General features: G+C 36.3%; 1 protein-coding gene and 1 pseudogene across 1 annotated transcript; one reads left to right on the top strand and one right to left on the bottom strand.

The window, feature by feature from the left end:
• Positions 1-1081: 1081 nt before the first annotated feature.
• LOC113108099 (dnaJ homolog subfamily C member 3-like) lies at positions 1082-7063 on the top strand. The gene is made up of 12 exons (XM_026270915.1): positions 1082-1277; positions 1842-1952; positions 2204-2328; positions 2429-2503; positions 2993-3145; positions 4337-4518; positions 4839-4958; positions 5614-5719; positions 5805-5925; positions 6096-6228; positions 6335-6483; positions 6579-7063. Exons 1-12 carry the CDS (start codon positions 1196-1198, stop codon positions 6728-6730), a joined length of 1509 nt encoding a protein of 502 aa, XP_026126700.1. The 5' UTR covers positions 1082-1195; the 3' UTR covers positions 6731-7063.
• Positions 7064-7203: 140 nt separating this feature from the next.
• LOC113108098 (UDP-glucose:glycoprotein glucosyltransferase 1-like) overlaps positions 7204-19321 on the bottom strand; it is a 28244-nt pseudogene continuing 16126 nt past the window's right edge.

Genomic DNA, 19321 nt, shown 5'->3' with positions numbered 1-19321 from the left:
ACTGTATATCCACTTAAACCATTGAAGATGAAGATCAAAATAAATAAACTAGCAAAACATCACTTTAGAGAGTTGTTTATTTCAATTACAAGACTCTAAATAATTAAACTGGAAAAGCTTTTGTGGTAAGCTCCATAAACATGGTCAAACTATTTATGTTTTGAAAAGCTCTGAAAAGGTCCACAAACAATGCCAGTGATTTCAGAGTGCAACAAATATCAAAGTAATATTACCAGGAATTCCCTGATCACAAGATGATGGTGGTGTCTGTGAAAAGTTCATGGTTATCATCCTTTTATAGCATGAATCACGTCACATAAAAGGGAAAGTGTTTTTTCAGTCAATTAATGGCATGATGAAAGCGCGAGGTTGTGGGTTCGATTCCCAAAGGAACACGTTAGGTAAAAAAAAAAAAAAGTTAGCCTGAATGCACTGCAAGCCGCTTTGGATACAACAAGCATCTGCTAAATGTATAAATGTACTTGAATTTTAATTTAATGATGAGACTGATAAAATGCTGTCATTACATTTTGGTTTAAAAGATAAATAAATTATGCATTTGACCAGTTATCACTTCAGCAATGCTGTCTTCTTTTGCTGCTTAGTGTGCTTGCCTCTTTGCATTTGATTTCTCCAGAGAAAAGTACATCAACAAAGATTCTTCCCGATTTTCTTTACATAACACATACAACATCACAGGCTTGGACGCGGTACAGCTGGCCGAACGGTAGAAATTATATAGAAGAGAAATTTAGTTTGAAATAAGACGTTTATATTAATCACAATAACCTATAATTATGCACTTTTCTTCCACAGTTTATCTGAAGAATCAAGCTGAGAAGACGTTCGTAAATGTAGCCAGTCACAGACGTCAGAAAAAAAATATCTGACGAAGGCGAAATATACAGTTCTACATCATTAATGTACATTACATATTGAAGTCACATGTCTACACCAGCGTGCACGCTGGCTCACTGCCGCGCAAGCGCAAACAGAACCAAAATAATGATGCCGTGGCTTGTCTCCGTTTAACCGGGCGCGATGGGCGGGGTTTAGAGAAATATCAGCCAATCAGCGTGCCCCACGACCAGTGGGCATGATGTCCGTTGGCCTGACAGCAATGCGAATGTCCAGCGCGTCTAAAGGATCTTTGTATGTTAATTCAGTGATTTGACGGAGGAGAGACAAAGTAAATATGGTTGCCATAAGTTCAATGGCGCACAAACTATTAAACTACGTTCCCTTTTTACTAGTTTTAATCGATCTTCGATACGAAGGTAAGTGGTCAGTTCTATTGTTTAGGAAAGGATTTTAACCAGTTTTTTTATTTGTTCATCTTCATGGCAGTTATTTAGAGAAAGTGACTTTGTTTTTATAAATTAACTCAAAGAACAGTCAATAAGAGATGAAAAATCACAGCTGTTTAGATGTCTACACGTTACTCACGAACTACATATGGAGTCCAGATCACGCTGATGAGGATCCAGTTACCTGTCAAGCATGCTTTAAACCTTAATGATGGGGTTATAATTTAGGTTTTGTGTTGTTATTTTGTCTATAGCATTGTTTTTTTCTATTTTACTGCTCTAAAGGAATACTGTTATTCCGTTGCAACAATGTATGTCGTCTGTCACTGTTTGACTTCACTTTAATGTTTACTAATCTAGTCTTCCTGACTATTGTAGACGCTAGTGAACACGTTTGAGGCGTACTATTGCCATACTAACTGTAAACTAATTTGCTTTACTACTGAACACATGGTTCAGATATTGCATGTATACCTTATTGTGCTATGTGGTTAATCTAGATTAAAACGTATTTTCCTTTCACGTGTGCTGCAGGAGTTAAAGGTGGGAAGGATGGTGGTGTTGAGAATCATCTGGAGATGGGGAAGAAGCTTCTGGCTGCAGGACAGCTGGCAGATGCTCTCTCTCACTTCCACGCTGCTGTTGGTGAGTACTGGACCTGTTTACTTGAGAACTTAAATAATCTTGTGTAAAATGCATTCTTTTCCCACACCGTGAAGTTTTCTATTTAAGCAACGTGTCTAGTTTTAATCATAAAAAGAATGTGTGTGTGTGTGTATGTATGTATATGTGTATATATGCACACATGCATCACACACTTTTTTTTAAATTTTTTTATTTATTTATTTTTTAGTAATTGATTTAAAATATTATTATTCTTCTTTCTTAATTATCAGATGGTGACCCCAAAAATTACATGGTGTACTATAGGAGAGCAACTGTGTACCTTGCCATGGGAAAGTCAAAATCTGCATTACCAGACCTGAGCAAAGTCATCGAACTTAAACCGGACTTCACATCGGTGGGTTCCCAGAATCATTTCACACTCTAAAATATGTACAACATTTTTTTTATATGATTTACCAAAACCTGTGTAACCAGTGTTTCTTCTTAATCCACAGGCGAGGCTTCAGAGAGGAAACCTACTGCTGAAACACGGCAAACTTGATGAAGCCGAAAGTGATTTCAAAAAAGTGGTGCGTGGGATTTGATTAGCATTAGAGATGCACCAGTTGGACAATGGTTGATCATTACCTGCCATCGTGTATAATAACACCCGGATGTAAATTGATTTCTGAAATTTTTCTGTAGCATATTAAAACTGCAGTAAAAGTCGTTCTTTAAAAATAAATATCTCAGACAAGGTTAGTATCGGTTGAATTTAATACTAAAATACAAGCTGTTGGTATTGGCCTCGAGTTGATCTTCTGGAGAAAATGACAATACATTCTATCTCACGTTAACATTTCTATTGTAATACCTATGAGGAAACAATATTTCATTAAGTCTCCCTGAAGTGCCCTCATCCTTCTCCAGAGTATTCTTAGTTGGGTGAGTCAGTGGGGAATATTTCTTGTCATTACTCCAAAGGCTTCGTTTAACCTGCACAATTGAAATGTTCTGCTGTTCTGACACTTGCTATCTGTTCATTTTCTTAAGTGTGATAGTTTTTTTTTGCCTTTTAGCTCAAATCAAACCCAAGCAGCAGGGAAGAGCAGGAGGCACAGAGCCAGCTGAAGAAATCTGATGAAATTCAGAGACTGGTGGGCCAGGCACAGAGCGATTTCAACCGCAGAGACTACAGCTCTGCTGTACCGCACCTCGACATTATCATTGATGTGAGTTAACCTGGAGCAGGGTTATTATCATGAACTATACCTAGAGCTATAGCCAAGAAAATAATGTATTTTTGTTTTTAGAAAAACCTGTTAACTGTCACCCCGTCCCCCCTGTGGGACGCCTACATTTACTTCACTATATTACAATTAAATCTAATCTAATCTTGACAAATTATATATCGTTGGAAAGGTCTAAGACTCCCAAATATATATTTACCAATGTTTTTTGTTAAAGATTATCTAGGAAAAGTAATCGATTAATTTATGACAAGAGTGCACCCTCAAAAATCTAAATTATAACTGGAGTTTTGACCTTTGTTTAAAAAAAGAGACTTCTTTGTTGCCTTTTTCTCTATCACATTTTAGAAATCATCAGAAATTATATATCGACTGAAAACTTAAAATCTCAAAATTCATCCTTTAAAATGAAAATGGTACATCAATATCATGTTACAAAATATTTTCATTCATGAATTATACAAATTTAAGTTTGGATTGTGCACTACAAAGTCAGTGTTCAAAAATGTGAGTTACAGTTAAGGGGTTAAACTTACGTAAAATGTAAATAACTAAACCTAAACCAATTTAAACAAATAAATAAAAAGAATGAAAAACTATATATGCATATATAAAAAAAAAAATCTTTAAAAGCTACTAAAAATGAAAAACACAAATTACTAAACCTTCATTTAAAATAAGAAAATAAAAAAATCAAATCTTATTTGAAATATCAACAGAAGCTATTCTTGTACAGCAGTGACTATTAAAGTAACAAACTTACACCGCTGAAAAACTGATCCAAAGAAGTATGTTCCAAAGCTGCTATATTTTGTAAATAACAATAAAAAAAATAGAACACATAAAAATAGAATCTAATTAGAAATATTAAGAAATCTATAATAGTATAGCAGTGATACCAAAATGAGATTGACCTTAATCAATGACCCTGCTTTAGTAACTCAAAGGTTTGAATTGACCTTCGAGAGGTTCCTGTTTACTGTAGTGATCCAGGTGGTTTTGTCCTGGTGCACAAAGGGATTACTGCTGCTCAATAAGGGCACTTTTTTTATTCAGTAATGTCATCATGTTTGCTTTGTAGGAACTGTAAACAAAACCAATATCATATTAACTGCCAATAGCAAGGCATTATTATAAATATCACTGTCAAGTCTTTGCTTGTCATCTTTTCAGACGTGTGTTTGGGATGCGGACTCCAGAGAAATGCGGGCAGAGTGTTTCATTCAGTTGGGTGAAATGGGCAAAGCCATCAGTGACCTCAAAGCTGCTTCAAAACTAAAAAGTGACAACACTCAGGCTTTCTACAAGCTCAGCACCATCTATTACAACCTGGGAGACCATGAGATGTCCCTCAAGTAAGATAACATTAATGCTTAAGGTCTGGGAGTTTGGAGTTCATGTATACTACAAAAGCATTCTAAGCCTACTAGTGTATTGCACAATATAGACCTTAACTTATATTGCCTATTATGTTTTAATAATCGTATTTGAAATTCAATGAAATGTATGCAAAGATAAATGTACAAGTAAGTGCCACACTATGCTGCATGCCCAAAGTGAGTGGCATCCAGTTTTCAGTCTGGTTGTTTAGAATTTGTAATAAATGTTTAGCAGCTGGAACCATGCCTAATAGTGTGTGTGTGTGTGTTTTTATTATCATTTTTTTTTTTTGCAGTGAGGTGAGGGAGTGTTTGAAACTGGACCCGGATCATAAGCAGTGCTTCAGCCACTACAAGCAAGTTAAGAAGCTCAACAAACAGATACAAGCTGCTGAGGAACTGATCCAGCAGCAAATGTATGTCCCAAAGTTCCTATATTTTGTAAAGAATATAACAATAATTCTAATAATAATATTGTGATTTATAGATTATTTTTCTTATTTTTACCTGTTATTTTTAGTAATGTTACTTTTTGTTGTCGTTTTATATTTCCATATAATATAACATCCATTCATTTTTCAAACTTGTCTTATGCAGGCTCACAGGGATTCCGGGATACCATAAATATATAATATAATTCATTGATTTGAATAGAATTAACATTCAAATTATTAACATTCGAATTAACTATCATTCAAAAGTTTGAGGTCTTTTTCAATTTTTGAAATGAGTCTTTTATGTGCAGCAAGGCTTCATTTATTCATTTAATTAAAAATACAGTAAAAACTGTAAAATAACTATATTCCATTTTAACATTTTAAAGTGTCATTTATTCCTGTGATGATGAATTTACAGCAGCCATTTCTGTCTTTAGTTTCATAATTCTTCAGAATTTGCACTTACGGATTCTTTTCCAGGATTCTTCAATAAATAAAAAGTGAAGTTTTCATTTGAAATGGAATATTCTTTACTGCCACTTATGATCCGTTTTATTGAAACCCGTTAAAGTGAATGTACACTCATTGCCAATCTAAAGACACTAAATGTTTTTTGTTTTTTCTAAATCCCCAGGTACAGCGATGCCATTAGTAAATATGAGTCTGTCATGAAGACTGAACCAAATGTTCCTCAGTTCATTCTTAACGCCAAAGAACGCATGTGCCACTGTTTGTCAAAGGTGAGACTGAGCTCCTTGACCACAAGGTGTCGCTATCTACCAAAGCATACACTGCATGAGTGATTGTTTTTATCTCATTCCTCAGGACCAACAAACTCCCAAAGCCATCTCAGTGTGCAGTGAAGTTCTGAAAGCAAACCCTCAGAATGTGAATGCTTTAAAAGACCGAGCAGAGGCCTACCTCCAGGACGACCAGTATGAAGAAGGTAGATCTGGATATATGCATTCATTTTTTGATCCATTGTAACAGTTTTTATATTTTTTTAATAACTGAGTGAGTTATTAAGATAGGAACTTGGCTACTTTTAATAGTATTTTCCTTAAGATAGCTTTTAAAATTATGAGGTGAAGTGACCGAATTGTGTTCTTTTTGCAGCCATTAAGGACTTTGAGAGTGCTAAAGAACATAGTGAGAACGACCGGCAGATCAAGGAGGGTCTGGAAAGAGCACAGCGGCTCCTCAAACAGTCCCAGAAGAGAGATTACTACAAGATCCTGGGTGTAAAGAGGTTAGATAATACACACAGCAAATCAGTGTCATCTGTAAATCAATGCAGAGGCCTAATACTCCTTCTAAAGGAAGTAAACACACTTCTTAAACTGCTGTGCTCGCAGAACCGCCCAGAAGAAAGAGATCCTGAAAGCATACAGAAAGCTGGCGCAGCAGTGGCATCCAGACAATTTCCAGGATGCAGAAGAAAAGAAAAAGGCAGAGAAGAAGTTCATAGACATCGCTCAAGCCAAAGAAGTTCTCACCAATCCAGGTATACTTTACTGCCACATTTGTTTCTTCTTTACCCTGTTGTTGCTCAGTTCATGTTATGTGGTAACTTAGGCTAGTTCTTCTGTATCTCTGCAGAGATGAGGAGTAAGTTTGATCAGGGCGAGGACCCCATGGATCCCGAGAGTCAGCAGGGAGGGGGGCATCACCACCACCACTTCCGCGGTGGCTGGGACAACTTCAATCCTTTCGGTTCTGGACCTTTTAATTTCAAGTTCAATTTCAACTAAGGCTCGGCTGAATAGACCTAGGGCCTGGATATGTGCTGGAGTCCGCCTGTATGAGCTGGCACCTTCTGAACCCCCCCCCATGGGCACGACTCGGACATGACAAGCGCCTTCAAACACAAATGATCCCATTTCCATTATTCTTCGGAGCAGCTCCTGCACTTTCAGGGATCTTACAATCCAGAGCGCAAGCTTAATAGACAAGCGAAGTCTGTGAGCGCTGACCTTTTCATTCCCAAGAATAATATGTACATAGAAAACAATGCTATTTTTCTATGATTCAAACTATGTTGTAAATAAGGGAAATAAAGAGATTTGAATCCTTATTTAAATGAACATGACTTATTTTGGTCTGTTTTTACTATGACTGAAGAGCATAGCAGCGTTTAGATTAAACATATTTGTGCAATTAAATGCTTTTAATGTTAAAATCAATGAATTTAAATCACTCAGAGTATCATAAGACTTGTATCCCCTTTCAGAATAAAAATAGCACTTTATTCCTGAGAAAATCCACATCTTTGAACATCAAGGCATAGAAACAAATGTGTACAGAGTCAATGATGTAATAGAAATATACAGGATCCGTCCGGTACATTAGAGAATGGATCTACAGAGCTGACTTTGACAGCAATGAATAATAGTTGACAATTGTATGGTTTATTCTGGAAAATACTGTAATATCTTAGAGGGCTCTACTTGGTAGTGTTCAGACTTTCAACGCAATCTAAAAGTTAATTTATTAGTGAGACATTTGTTTTAAATCAACAATTTGCAACCACAGATAGCTTTCACTTGCAAACACTGACAGATGACAGAATATTTACTGAAACTATGTTACAAAAAAGGCCATGTGGAATGAACTGTGAAACAGTATAAAGATCTATAATCTTATCTGAAGGAATGTACACAATATTGACGATTGTCCCTTATGAATATGCACCAGCTCCACTGCAATTTCATAAACTGGCCAAAAATATCAGATAACACTGCAATTGTTTTAATCTTTTTGTCAGAAATTATTTATATAAAGTCATTTATACAGTTTACATCTTGAAGTCAGAGAGCATTCAAACTAAACCTTCATTCAAAATCATATACATAAAATATGTCATGAAGTCCTTTAAAATGTTTCCTTGTGTGTATTTCCTCAGTGTTTCACAGGAAGATAGGTGCAAACATGAGCACTCGAGTGCTAAAGTTCATCACGCCGAGTGCCTGTTAGAATACAGATGATGTTTATGAACTGGGCTTACTAGAAAAAAAAAGTCATTTTGGTGATGACTAAGTCTTACCTGTGTGCTGTGATGATGATGATGATCTATCCTGTGTAATTTCCTCCTGCTCCTTCACCTGTTTGAGAAACTGCTTGATCTCATTGTCGTACTTGGACCATTCTGGAACAATCCTCACTGCTGCACTTAACTTGGGCTCTTTGGTCTTTGGGTTATTGCACTACAATAAATCAACACAAAGAAAACAGTCAATTGTGGTAGCAAAACACTTCCTTCCACCTTTTTCATCTGTGCTTAGGGTGGACTTATTTCATTTCTTCAGCACTCAAAGTGAAAACTGTCAATGCCGTTCATCTATAATAGAGCTTGATATCAATAATTCCATGACTTCTAAGTCACAAAACATGTTTTTACAACATAACAAAATTTTGATTGTGCCACTGGCTCAGAGAGTTTCAGAAAAGTTACATCATATCGGAGAATAGACAGCAAAACAAAAAGCATACCACATAACTAGTTTGGACACACCGGTTGACAGCCAGTAATTTGCCAATAATTGTTAAGTAATGGTTCTTAAGCATCAAAATAAACATTTTTAAACATTACAATCGAAAAGTTTTATTTTTATTTTAATACTATTTCAATATCACTGTTTTTCCTGCATTTAACATCTACAAACAAAAGTTCTTACCAACCTCAAACTTTTAAACGTCAGTGTAGATTAAGAATAAATTAATATTCACACAAAACATAATATTGCAAGAAACATGAGGCTTAAAGTTCAAGACCCAAATAATCAGATTTATATAAAGATGTGTTCATGATGGTGCACAGAAAAGTAGCAGCAACTGTGTTAATGACGAAGAAAGGCTAAATACACTAGATCAACTGTAGGACTACATTCAATACATGCAATTAAAATTACTGCATTAAAGGTAAGGCAATATATTTGTAAAGCACCATTAAAAACAACAGTTGGTTGACCAATGTGCTGAACACATCTTAAAACATGTAAAAAATAATAACAAAAATAAAAACCATTACACAGCAATATTATACAGCACAGAGAAATCTGACCACACAACAAGCATCACTAAATAAAAACCTACAAAAAAGCAGGGAAAAAAGATGAGTTTTCAAAAGAGATTAAAGCTCCCATTAAGGCTTTTCTAGTCATCTGATTGATATATATATATAGGGATTGAACTTTTTTCAGTAATTAGCAATTAAACGTTTTCAAACAGAAAAATGAATGAGCACCATATAAAAGGAGAAAACCATTCATTTTTATTGAACTGTAAAGCAATGATGTTATGAGGTGACTGCAAGCAAAAGTTGGCACGAACATAAAAGAATAAAATAAACAAAAAAAAGACAGTTCCTTCCCTATAGTATGTGTTGAGTAAAAATAACCCCACACAGCACTGGAGTAAGACTTTCACAACTAAACTTGGTATACATTAATGAGGTGTGAGAGCTGGATGGAATGCAGAGGTCAGCACTCTTCTAAACCTGCGTCAGACCCGAGTCCAGCCTGTGCTGTGAGCTGCAGCCCTCACTGCCATCTCTAATGAGACGTTTCCCTCTCCACCTCCCAGGAGCAGCCGGCAGGGAGGAACAGGGTGTAAATGAGACTACTATTTTTGTCGCTCTCTGTATATGCGTTAGTCATAGTGGGAAAGAAAGAAATCTGGCTATGATCAGACTACAGGCATTTCAACCTGATATCATATCTTCTTCAAGGGGCTCTTTTTTTAAAAATGAAACCAAGCAAATTGATCGCTATTGCTTAAATTATAATCAGTGCCAAATATCATATACTGTATTTGATTATGCTAGGGGATATAAAATATCTAAAATCTAATGTTTATCTGTAACACTGTACAATAAGGTCTTGTTATGTTTGGTAACATTAGTTAACTATATTAACTGTATCAGTAACATGACATCATAATAAATAAACAGAACAGCTTGCGTCTTGCGGAAGAACATTGTAGCCGGAACTACTTCTCTCTGTTTATTTCTATGAAGAATCACAAAGGTACTGGGTTACTCCGCCGCGGTATCCCCGAAGCAATCTAAAATAGTCCGAATATAAACACTTATTATAGGTGCACCCTAGTGATTCAGGACAAGCCAAAAACACGATTTGGAAAATGGATTCATGGTGTACTCGCTTATTATATACATTTTTCTACATTTTGAACACAAACAAAGTTACGGACCGCAGCTCTGATTGGTTGTTTCTGAACAGGAGCGATGTTTTTCTGCAAATGGCAATAGGAGCACTGGGAGGAGCCAGAGGAGCATGTTTTTATTTTCACAGATTATCTGTCTCATATTCTACTGTCAGGACATAATGACAGGTTTAATAAATATATAAAAAATATATTTTTACAAAATTACCTACTGCAGCTTTAATGTATATTAACTTTATTAGTATAGACTAATAAATGCTGTAATAGTTCAGGTTTGCTAATGCCGTTTACTGGCATCTTCCCAACGGGTCTCCCATTCCTGCTACGCTGTAGTGTTTTTTACATTTTTATGCATTTAGAAGACACTTTTATCCAAAGTGACTTAAAGTGCATTCAGACTATACATTTATTTTCGACCAGTATGTATGTTCCCTGGGAATTGAACCCACAACCTTTTGTGCTGATAACGCAATGCTCTAGCTCTGAGCCACAGGAACATGATAGTTGAAAGATAGTGTGGTGTGAATGCATACTAACCAGATCTATGGTCTTGGCTGTAGTTTTGGAATTGTCATCACACCAGGTCTCACACCACATCCACTCCTGAGGTAAGGACTTGATGGCTACTTGATGGATCATGTTGTTGGGAAGGTCCTGTTAGCATCAAACCCCACAGAGAACATTCAAATTACATTCAAGTCTCCTCTAATGGTTAACATGTGTGAGGTAAAGCACATACCTGGTCTAGGTTAGACAGACTGTTGGGATCTTGACTTAAGGCTTGGTACTGCCCTCTGAGGCGGTCTCCAGCTGCGATCTTACGGAATTTTTTTAGGTCCACCACATATAATGCACTGGAGAAAAAGGGCAATATTTCTGAAATATTACATATCACTATATCATAGAACAACAGAATCCTTTCAAAAAAAAATTCAAATGTTACAGCAAATCTATAAAGATAAAATTAACACATTGTGTTTTTTTTTAAACATACAGTATTGTTCAAAATAATAGCAGTACAATGTGACTAACCAGAATAATCAAGGTTTTTAGTATATTTTTTATTGCTACGTGGCAAACAAGTTACCAGTAGGTTCAGTAGATTGTCAGAAAACAAACAAGACCCAGCATTCATGATATGCACGCTCTTAAGGCTGTGCAATTGGGCAATTAGTTGAAAGGGGTGTGTTCAAAAAAATAGCAGTGTCTACCTTTGACTGTACAAACTCAAAACTATTTTGAACAAACATTTTTTTTTTCTGGGATTTAGCAATCCTGTGAATCACTAAACTAATATTTAGTTGTATGACCACAGTTTTTTAAAACTGCTTGACATCTGTGTGGCATGGAGTCAACCAACTTGTGGCACCTCTCAGCTGTTATTCCACTCCATGATTCTTTAACAACATTCCACAATTCATTCACATTTCTTGGTTTTGATTCAGAAACAGCATTTTTGATATCACCCCACAAGTTCTCAATTGGATTAAGGTCTGGAGATTGGGCTGGCCACTCCATAACATTAATTTTGTTGGTTTGGAACCAAGACTTTGCCCGTTTACTAGTGTGTTTTGGGTCATTGTCTTGTTGAAACAACCATTTCAAGGGCATGTCCTCTTCAGCATAGGGCAACATGACCTCTTCAAGTATTTTAACATATGCAAACTGATCCATGATCCCTGGTATGCGATAAATAGGCCCAACACCATAGTAGGAGAAACATGCCCATATCATGATGCTTGCACATCCATGCTTCACTGTCTTCACTGTGTACTGTGGCTTGAATTCAGAGTTTGGGGGTCGTCTCACAAACTGCCTGTGGCCCTTGGACCCAAAAAGAACAATTTTACTCTCATCAGTCCACAAAATGTTCCTCCGTTTCTCTTTAGGCCAGTTGATGTGTTCTTTGGCAAATTGTAACCTCTTCTGCACATGCCTTTTTTTTAACAGAGGGACTTTGCGGGGGATTCTTGAAAATAGATTAGCTTCACACAGACGTCTTCTAACTGTCACAGTACTTACAGGTAACTCCAGACTGTCTTTGATCATCCTGGAGGTGATCATTGGCTGAGCCTTTGCCATTCTGGTTATTCTTCTATCCATTTTGATGGTTGTCTTCCGTTTTCTTCCACGTCTCTCTGGTTTTGCTCTCCATTTTAAGGCATTGGAGATCATTTTAGCTGAACAGCCTATCATTTTTTGCACCTCTTTATAGGTTTTCCCCTCTCTAATCAACTTTTTAATCAAAGTACGCTGTTCTTCTGAACAATGTCTTGAACGACCCATTTTCCTCAGCTTTCAAATGCATGTTCAACAAGTGTTGGCTTCATCCTTAAATAGGGGCCACCTGATTCACACCTGTTTCTTCACAAAATTGATGACCTCAGTGATTGAATGCCACACTGCTATTTTTTTGAACACACCCCTTTCAACTAATTCAACTAATTGCCCAATTGCACAGCCTTAAGAGCGTGCATATCATGAATGCTGGGTCTCATTTGTTTTCTGAGAATCTACTGAACCTACTGGTAACTTGTTTGCCACGTAGCAATAAAAAATATACTAAAAACCTTGATTATTCTGGTTAGTCACATTGTACTGCTATTATTTTGAACAATACTGTATGTCATTGTCTGTGATTTGTTGTGGTCTAACCTGATGTGGTATTTCCTGTGTGCAAGATGAGAAGCCCAGTAGCCAGTCTTCCAAAAACGGTAGCCTTCCATCTCTTTGCGGCTGTCGCAGAATGGGGTGTACCCATAGGGGGCGCCCTCTAGATCCAGATCTCTCAACTCCTTCAAATCTGCCCTGACAATCTAAATATAATAAGTATGCTGTGTTATGTTTTGCAACAAGAAGGCATCACTGTTTGCTAATGTGCTAACAGGATGAATTTTTGGAGAAGTGCCTGTGAATTCTCTTGGATGCTATTAATTAAAAAATGGCAAACTGTAAGACGTATTGTTAAATCAGATTCACAGGTTGGATATGGATGCTTATAAACATGCAAAAACAAAGACATTTTTTTTTTATATATATACACATGACTAATTCTGCTAAAATGTGCAGCATACAACAGAAAACACTATGCATGTTACTGTTTGCCACAATTCAACAAGCTCTGCATGTCCTTCATGTAGTACGGAAAAATTGGTAGTAATATCAGCCATGAATTTTATTATCTTTTTCAAGACTCATTTTGTGTTCAGACCACCAAGAACTGAGATTCAATTTAGGCTTTCATCCACATATAAATACAGATCAACATCAACACATCACATATGGTGAATAGTAGCTCAAATGTAATGGCTTGACATGCAAAACCACACCTCACTATTATGAAGAGCAATCAAAGTCTTAGAACAACAGGAGGATGATTAAATAATAAACTAAGCATTTAACATGAAATAAGATTAAAAAAAAAAAAAAAAAAAAAGCTGTAATTACTTGTGAGATGCCACTCGCTGTATTTAACCTGTATTGAGATCATGTTTGTTGCTAATTCATTCAGAACCGTTGTTTTTCTCATGCGTAAGTCACCTGATCAGCATCTACAAAGATGATCTTGTCCACAGCCAGGGGAAAAAGCACATCCAGGAAAAGGATCTTATAACCCCAGATGATACGTTGCTTTTCTGTCTGCTGGTGAAGCCAGCGGGGCCACTTATACTGGACCAGCTCATACTGGAAACCATAAGCCTTCGCCATGTGAGAGATGGTGTCCTATACACACACAAGCAGAAAGGGATCAACTACACACTCAATACAACACAATATATCTATTAACACATTCATGGATCATTCTCCCCTCATTTTCATTGCTAAGACTATGAAAAAGCATTAATTTAACCTTCAATGTTGGAGCCTCCATGGCATCGCATGACTTCTGTTCTGCTCATGGTGAAATGTTTGAAAATTTATTTAAGGCAGGCATGAATGTATTTGTATTACATTTGTACAGTTTTATTATTGGAGTATTTTTCTTAAGTATTTGATTTTTAAATTCTACAGTGAAATATTGCAGTAGTAATATTTCTTTTTTTTTTTCTTTAGTTTTTTTTCCTTGTAAAAATATTACTATTATTTTATAATCACGTTGACAAATAATCACAAAATGTTAGACCAAATTGTGTAGCCTTACAAAAAAGCATAGATTTTAATTCACAATTGTAATTTTTATCAGAAAATAACTAGATAATTAGATTTTTTACACAAATTGTGCAGCCCCTACATTAAAAGGTGTATAATTAAAACTGAAATCAGATATCACACAGAGAGCAAAGCATCACGAAAAATATGCATATGTCAACAAAAAAAAAAAAAATCTCATGCCATAAACTTTGTCATTCAAAACCATAATTTTAAATAAACCAAAAAACCTGTGCACTCTCAAAAATTACCTCAGCCAGGCACACTGGAAATAAGCCATTTCAGCCAGCTCTTGCTTAGTTTGTGTACAAAATGCATCAGTGAGCACCTAGAGCATGCTGGGAATGATAGCCATCTTACCTTAAATGAGGGGGAGAGGTAGTTTTTTAGGAACCAGAACTTGACAGGGGTTTTAGTGTTTTGAAGGACAGAGAGCATCATTATTCTATAAGGGGAAAAACGGGAAATAGAAATACGTGAGGAGTTGAAGAGGAAGCTGACATGGGCGCATTCACACGAGTGGTGGTCCTACCTCAGGAAGCGCTCATATAGATGTCCAGAGGCCACTGAGAAAATGTTGAGAACGTCTTTCTTCTTGTCATCCCCATCTACACTCGGGCCACCGGCAAAGCTGCAAAACACCCAAAAAACACACACTTAACTAAAAAAAAAAAACTTGCAACAGGAATATAGCTCTGCCAATAATATGTCATGTGGAATATGTATCAATTACAAAAGCTTCATTTTCAGCAGCCATAACTCCAGTCTTCAGTCTTACACAAACCTTTCAAAATCAGTCTAATATGCTGATTTGCTGCTCAAGAAACTTTATTTTTTTATTAGCAAAGCTGAAAACTGTTGTACTGCTTAATATTTTTGTGGTAACAGTGATACACGTATTTTCAGGATTCTTTTAAATAGTTAAAAAGAACAGCATTTTTTTTAATATATAGATTTTTTTATTTAAATAAGGTAACAAAACATGAAATCTTCAAGTAAATGATGCTATAGACCATTTAAAGTTGTTGGTTCAGCCTAATAGGTTTTGAGACAGAGCAAGTGATTTTATTTCATGTCGACAGAACCTGTGTGCATGTTCTGAGGTGGTTCAGAGATTTCTGAAGATCTCATCCTTCGGCATTACCTCAAAACAAAACCAAGTGCCATCCGTAGCTTTCCACAACCACCCTAGCCAAGATCTCACCTACTGCTGCCTCTACACAGATATTCACATTAGAATGTTTTTTTTAATAGCTATCATCACACCTTTGGAACCTTTCGGTCTCCTGTTTCCAAGCTACATACTTCCCAAGGAAAAAGGCGAGATGAGGTTTGTTTAATAATGTGGAATGGAGGTGATGTAACCCTGCTGAGACAAGGTGGAATTTTGTAACAACCCGGCAAACTATTTCTAAATGTGGAGAATGATGTGTAAAAATCAAGCTGAGGGGAAACTAATTGAAATTCTGCTGTATCGCTTACTGACGCAAGAAAAAGTGAGTAAGAGAAAAAAAAAGTGAAAAATGTAGAGACCAGGTTCCCTACCTTTTCTCCAAAGAACTCCACACACTTCTCAAAGACAGCAATGAACAAAGGAGACAGATCACAAAACGTAATAAACAGCTGTTAATTAAAATGCAAACCCTCTGCTTTTTAATATACAAAATATACACTACAGTTCAAAAGTCTGGAGTCAGTAAGCGTATAAAAAGAAATAAATACTTGTATAGAGTAAGGATGCATTAAACTGATCAAAAGTGACATTTATACTCTTAGAAATGCTTTTTATTTCAAATAAATGCTGTTCTTTTGAACCTTTTATTTGTCAAAGAATCCTGAAAATATATCACAGTTTTCCCAAGTATCATAATATTTCACAACACTACAGTTTGTACTGTATTTTGATCAAATAAATGCAACTTGATTAACATAAGGGGTTTCTTTCAAAAACATGTAAAAAATTATACAACCCCCAAACTTTTGAATGGTAGTGTGTGTATTTACAAGAGAGACAATGGATCTGCAGGTCTTTTTTCACACTAGTTAGAGAGATTTATAGAGATTTTTGCTGAACTTGATGAATGAGTCTTATCAAACTATCCCAAAAATAATATATATATATAATTTTTAGGATAATATATATAAAAAGGTAACAACTTTAACATTCTGTAGACCCAGACATAAATATTGTGCAGTCTGTTTTTCTGTGATATTTTTGTGATTATTTGTTGTTCCCCTCTAGCTTTTTAAGAAATGATCTAAGATGTGATTAGTGCTACAAAAATCAGACTCACCTGGTTAAGGAATCCCACAAGCCTTTGGATTCTGTTCCTTCACTTAGAAGATCCTCATTGAGTTTGTCAGGCTTTTTCTGGACCTAATATTTTAATAATATTTAATAATACTTGAATATTTAATTGGTCTCATCAGCTGGTGTTTTATATGTAAATGCTTTTTAGCATAATAGATTGTGAATACTATAACAACATTACAAACTTACTCTAACTTTGATGATCTTGCTGTGGAAGCTGTTAAGCACCACAATGACATCACCAGCATCATCAGGAGAGTCCGTGCCATCGTGCCTAAACATACATACACAACATTATATGAGCACAAATTCCTGAAGGAAATATCAGTGCTTACAATTCAGCAAATGAAGTATGTTACAGACTTGTGATTTTAAATATACAAGGCTTACTTTTTCTACTAAAGTTTGAATGGTGTCTATAAGTTTTGCTGTTGATTTAGAGATGAATTAAATTGCATGAAACTTAAGACGATGAAAAACAATGCAGAAGAAAAAGGAGAAGAAGGGGAAGAACAACAATAGAAAAACAATTAACAGAATAACAAGAAATACAAAAAAGAACAATAACAAGGATATAATAAACAGATGAACAGAAAAACAATAACATCAACCAAGAGAAGATAAACAGAACAATAACGATTGCAAGATATACAGAAGAACAACAAGAACAACAAAGAGGAGAAGAAAACAATGAACAAACAAAAATGACAAATAACAAAGACAAAAGTATGAACATGATGAGGAAAAACAACAAAAAAGAAAAAGAGGGACATGAAGATCAAAGGAAACAAGGATGAAAAACCACAAAAGAAGATGAAGAACAGCTAGTAAATAGTTTGAGGAATATCAAATAGTTCTGCATTGCAATCACTGTAATTACTCTGATTCCTCACCAGTGACTCACAATTCAGTACTGGATTATTTTTTGTCAAGTAGTTCATGTCTCAGAAAAAAGTTGTGATGACATGAAAGCATAAAAAATGTCCAGTGATTCAGGACACTATTAGGCTTTACTTCTTCAGAACAGGATATCAGTGAATAGCACACTGACAAAACACTGCCTTTCCATTCATTTAGTAGTCAGCAGTGTGTGCGTCTGAGAGATACTTTCTTTTTCTCTCTCACACACCCTCCGTTTTGGTTGTGTTGTGTGCCAGACCTTAGACTGTATGAATAATCACACTAGCAGTAGCAGACAGTGTGAAAAACGACACCGCGCTCTAACTTTAACCTGCATGAATGGGGTATAAATTTTACTGTCTTAAATAATTCTCAAAGAAACCACCACTGTGTTTCCTCAAAGAACTGCTAAAACGTGCACAATCAGAAGGAATGAAAATTTAGACAAGCATTTTAGAGAGTTGTGATATGGACCGTTAGCTTGAGTGTGGCCGTCTCTTTTTGTTCTTTATTTTGGATGGTATTGGTATTCCTCGTACAACCTATCGCCAGCAGACCCAAGATGACAGGTTTGATGCCCAGTGAATGCGTGCACTGATAAAACTGATTTTAAATCAATATGGAAACAAGATATGCCAAATGTAACCTAACTTTCAAACGTTTGGGGTCAGTGAGATTAAGAACAATAACACAAAGTTCTGGCATGAAACTCTAGATGGCACAGTCCGATAGATCTAACTCAATATGACAATGACATCATTATCACGTCACATCTGATTGGTTCTCTCTTGTATTGGTAGCCTATGAGCTCGATGCTCAACATTCAAAAACTTGGCCAATGCTTGTTGTAGCAGCTGCAGCGCACTTCAGAAATCCTCCACCTTCCCCAGCTCCACCTGTATAGATCTGATACGGGGTGGTCATGTATGCTATGGGGATTATTCGTATGTGTTACATGTGGAGCAACTTTATTTCTTACATGCTCACAGCAGCATGTTGGGAATATAGCAAGTCTCAGTACTTGCTCTGCTGCAGCACCAGCAGCGTAGCAGATCTATTTCTCTGAGACCAGATACATTAACATTGTTATGTACATTACCACGCCAATCCCTCAGCGAGTTGTAATGACAGAACTGTATTTTTGTTCAAATAAATGCAACCTTGGTAATCAAATCTTACTGATCACTAGACTTCTAAACATTAGTATATAAAAATAGATCTGTGAAGGGAAAAAAAATTATCTCACGCTTGTATCTGATAGATGTCCTCTGAGCGGCCCTCTCGCATCCTCAAGATCCAGGCACCGGGGTTGGCCTTCAACTGGAAATAGCCCTATGAATTGCGGTGGGTTAGCTTTTGCGTTCCATAGAAGAACATCAGTCATACAGGTTTGGAATTACATGAAGGTTGGTTAATGATGAGAGGAACCTCAATCTGGATCCATGTAACTCTTACCAAGCTAGGAAGATTCCTAGTTCAATTAATACAACATATATTCAGGCAAAAGCAAAGAATAGAGAATAAACTCACCAGGTTGGCCATGACAATGGTGTCATGCATGAGAGGTTCCTGTCTCATGCCCAGTGTAAACTGAAGTCCTCTGGGAGGCTGACCTGTGGACAGGTCAAAACAGTGGCCCTCCAACAGCAGATACTCAAGCTCATACTCTGCATTGACTACACCACTGACCTGATAATACAGTAGGAGAAGACTCATTTATCCATCCAAATCCATCATAATGACACTAAACATCTTTGTCTTGGAGATTCTGGCTGATCAAGACACATGCAAACATTTCATA

Source organism: Carassius auratus, chromosome 9 (assembly GCF_003368295.1).
Source record: "Carassius auratus strain Wakin chromosome 9, ASM336829v1, whole genome shotgun sequence".
Classification (NCBI taxonomy): domain Eukaryota; kingdom Metazoa; phylum Chordata; class Actinopteri; order Cypriniformes; family Cyprinidae; genus Carassius; species Carassius auratus.
This window is presented reverse-complemented; position numbering and strand designations above follow the sequence as displayed.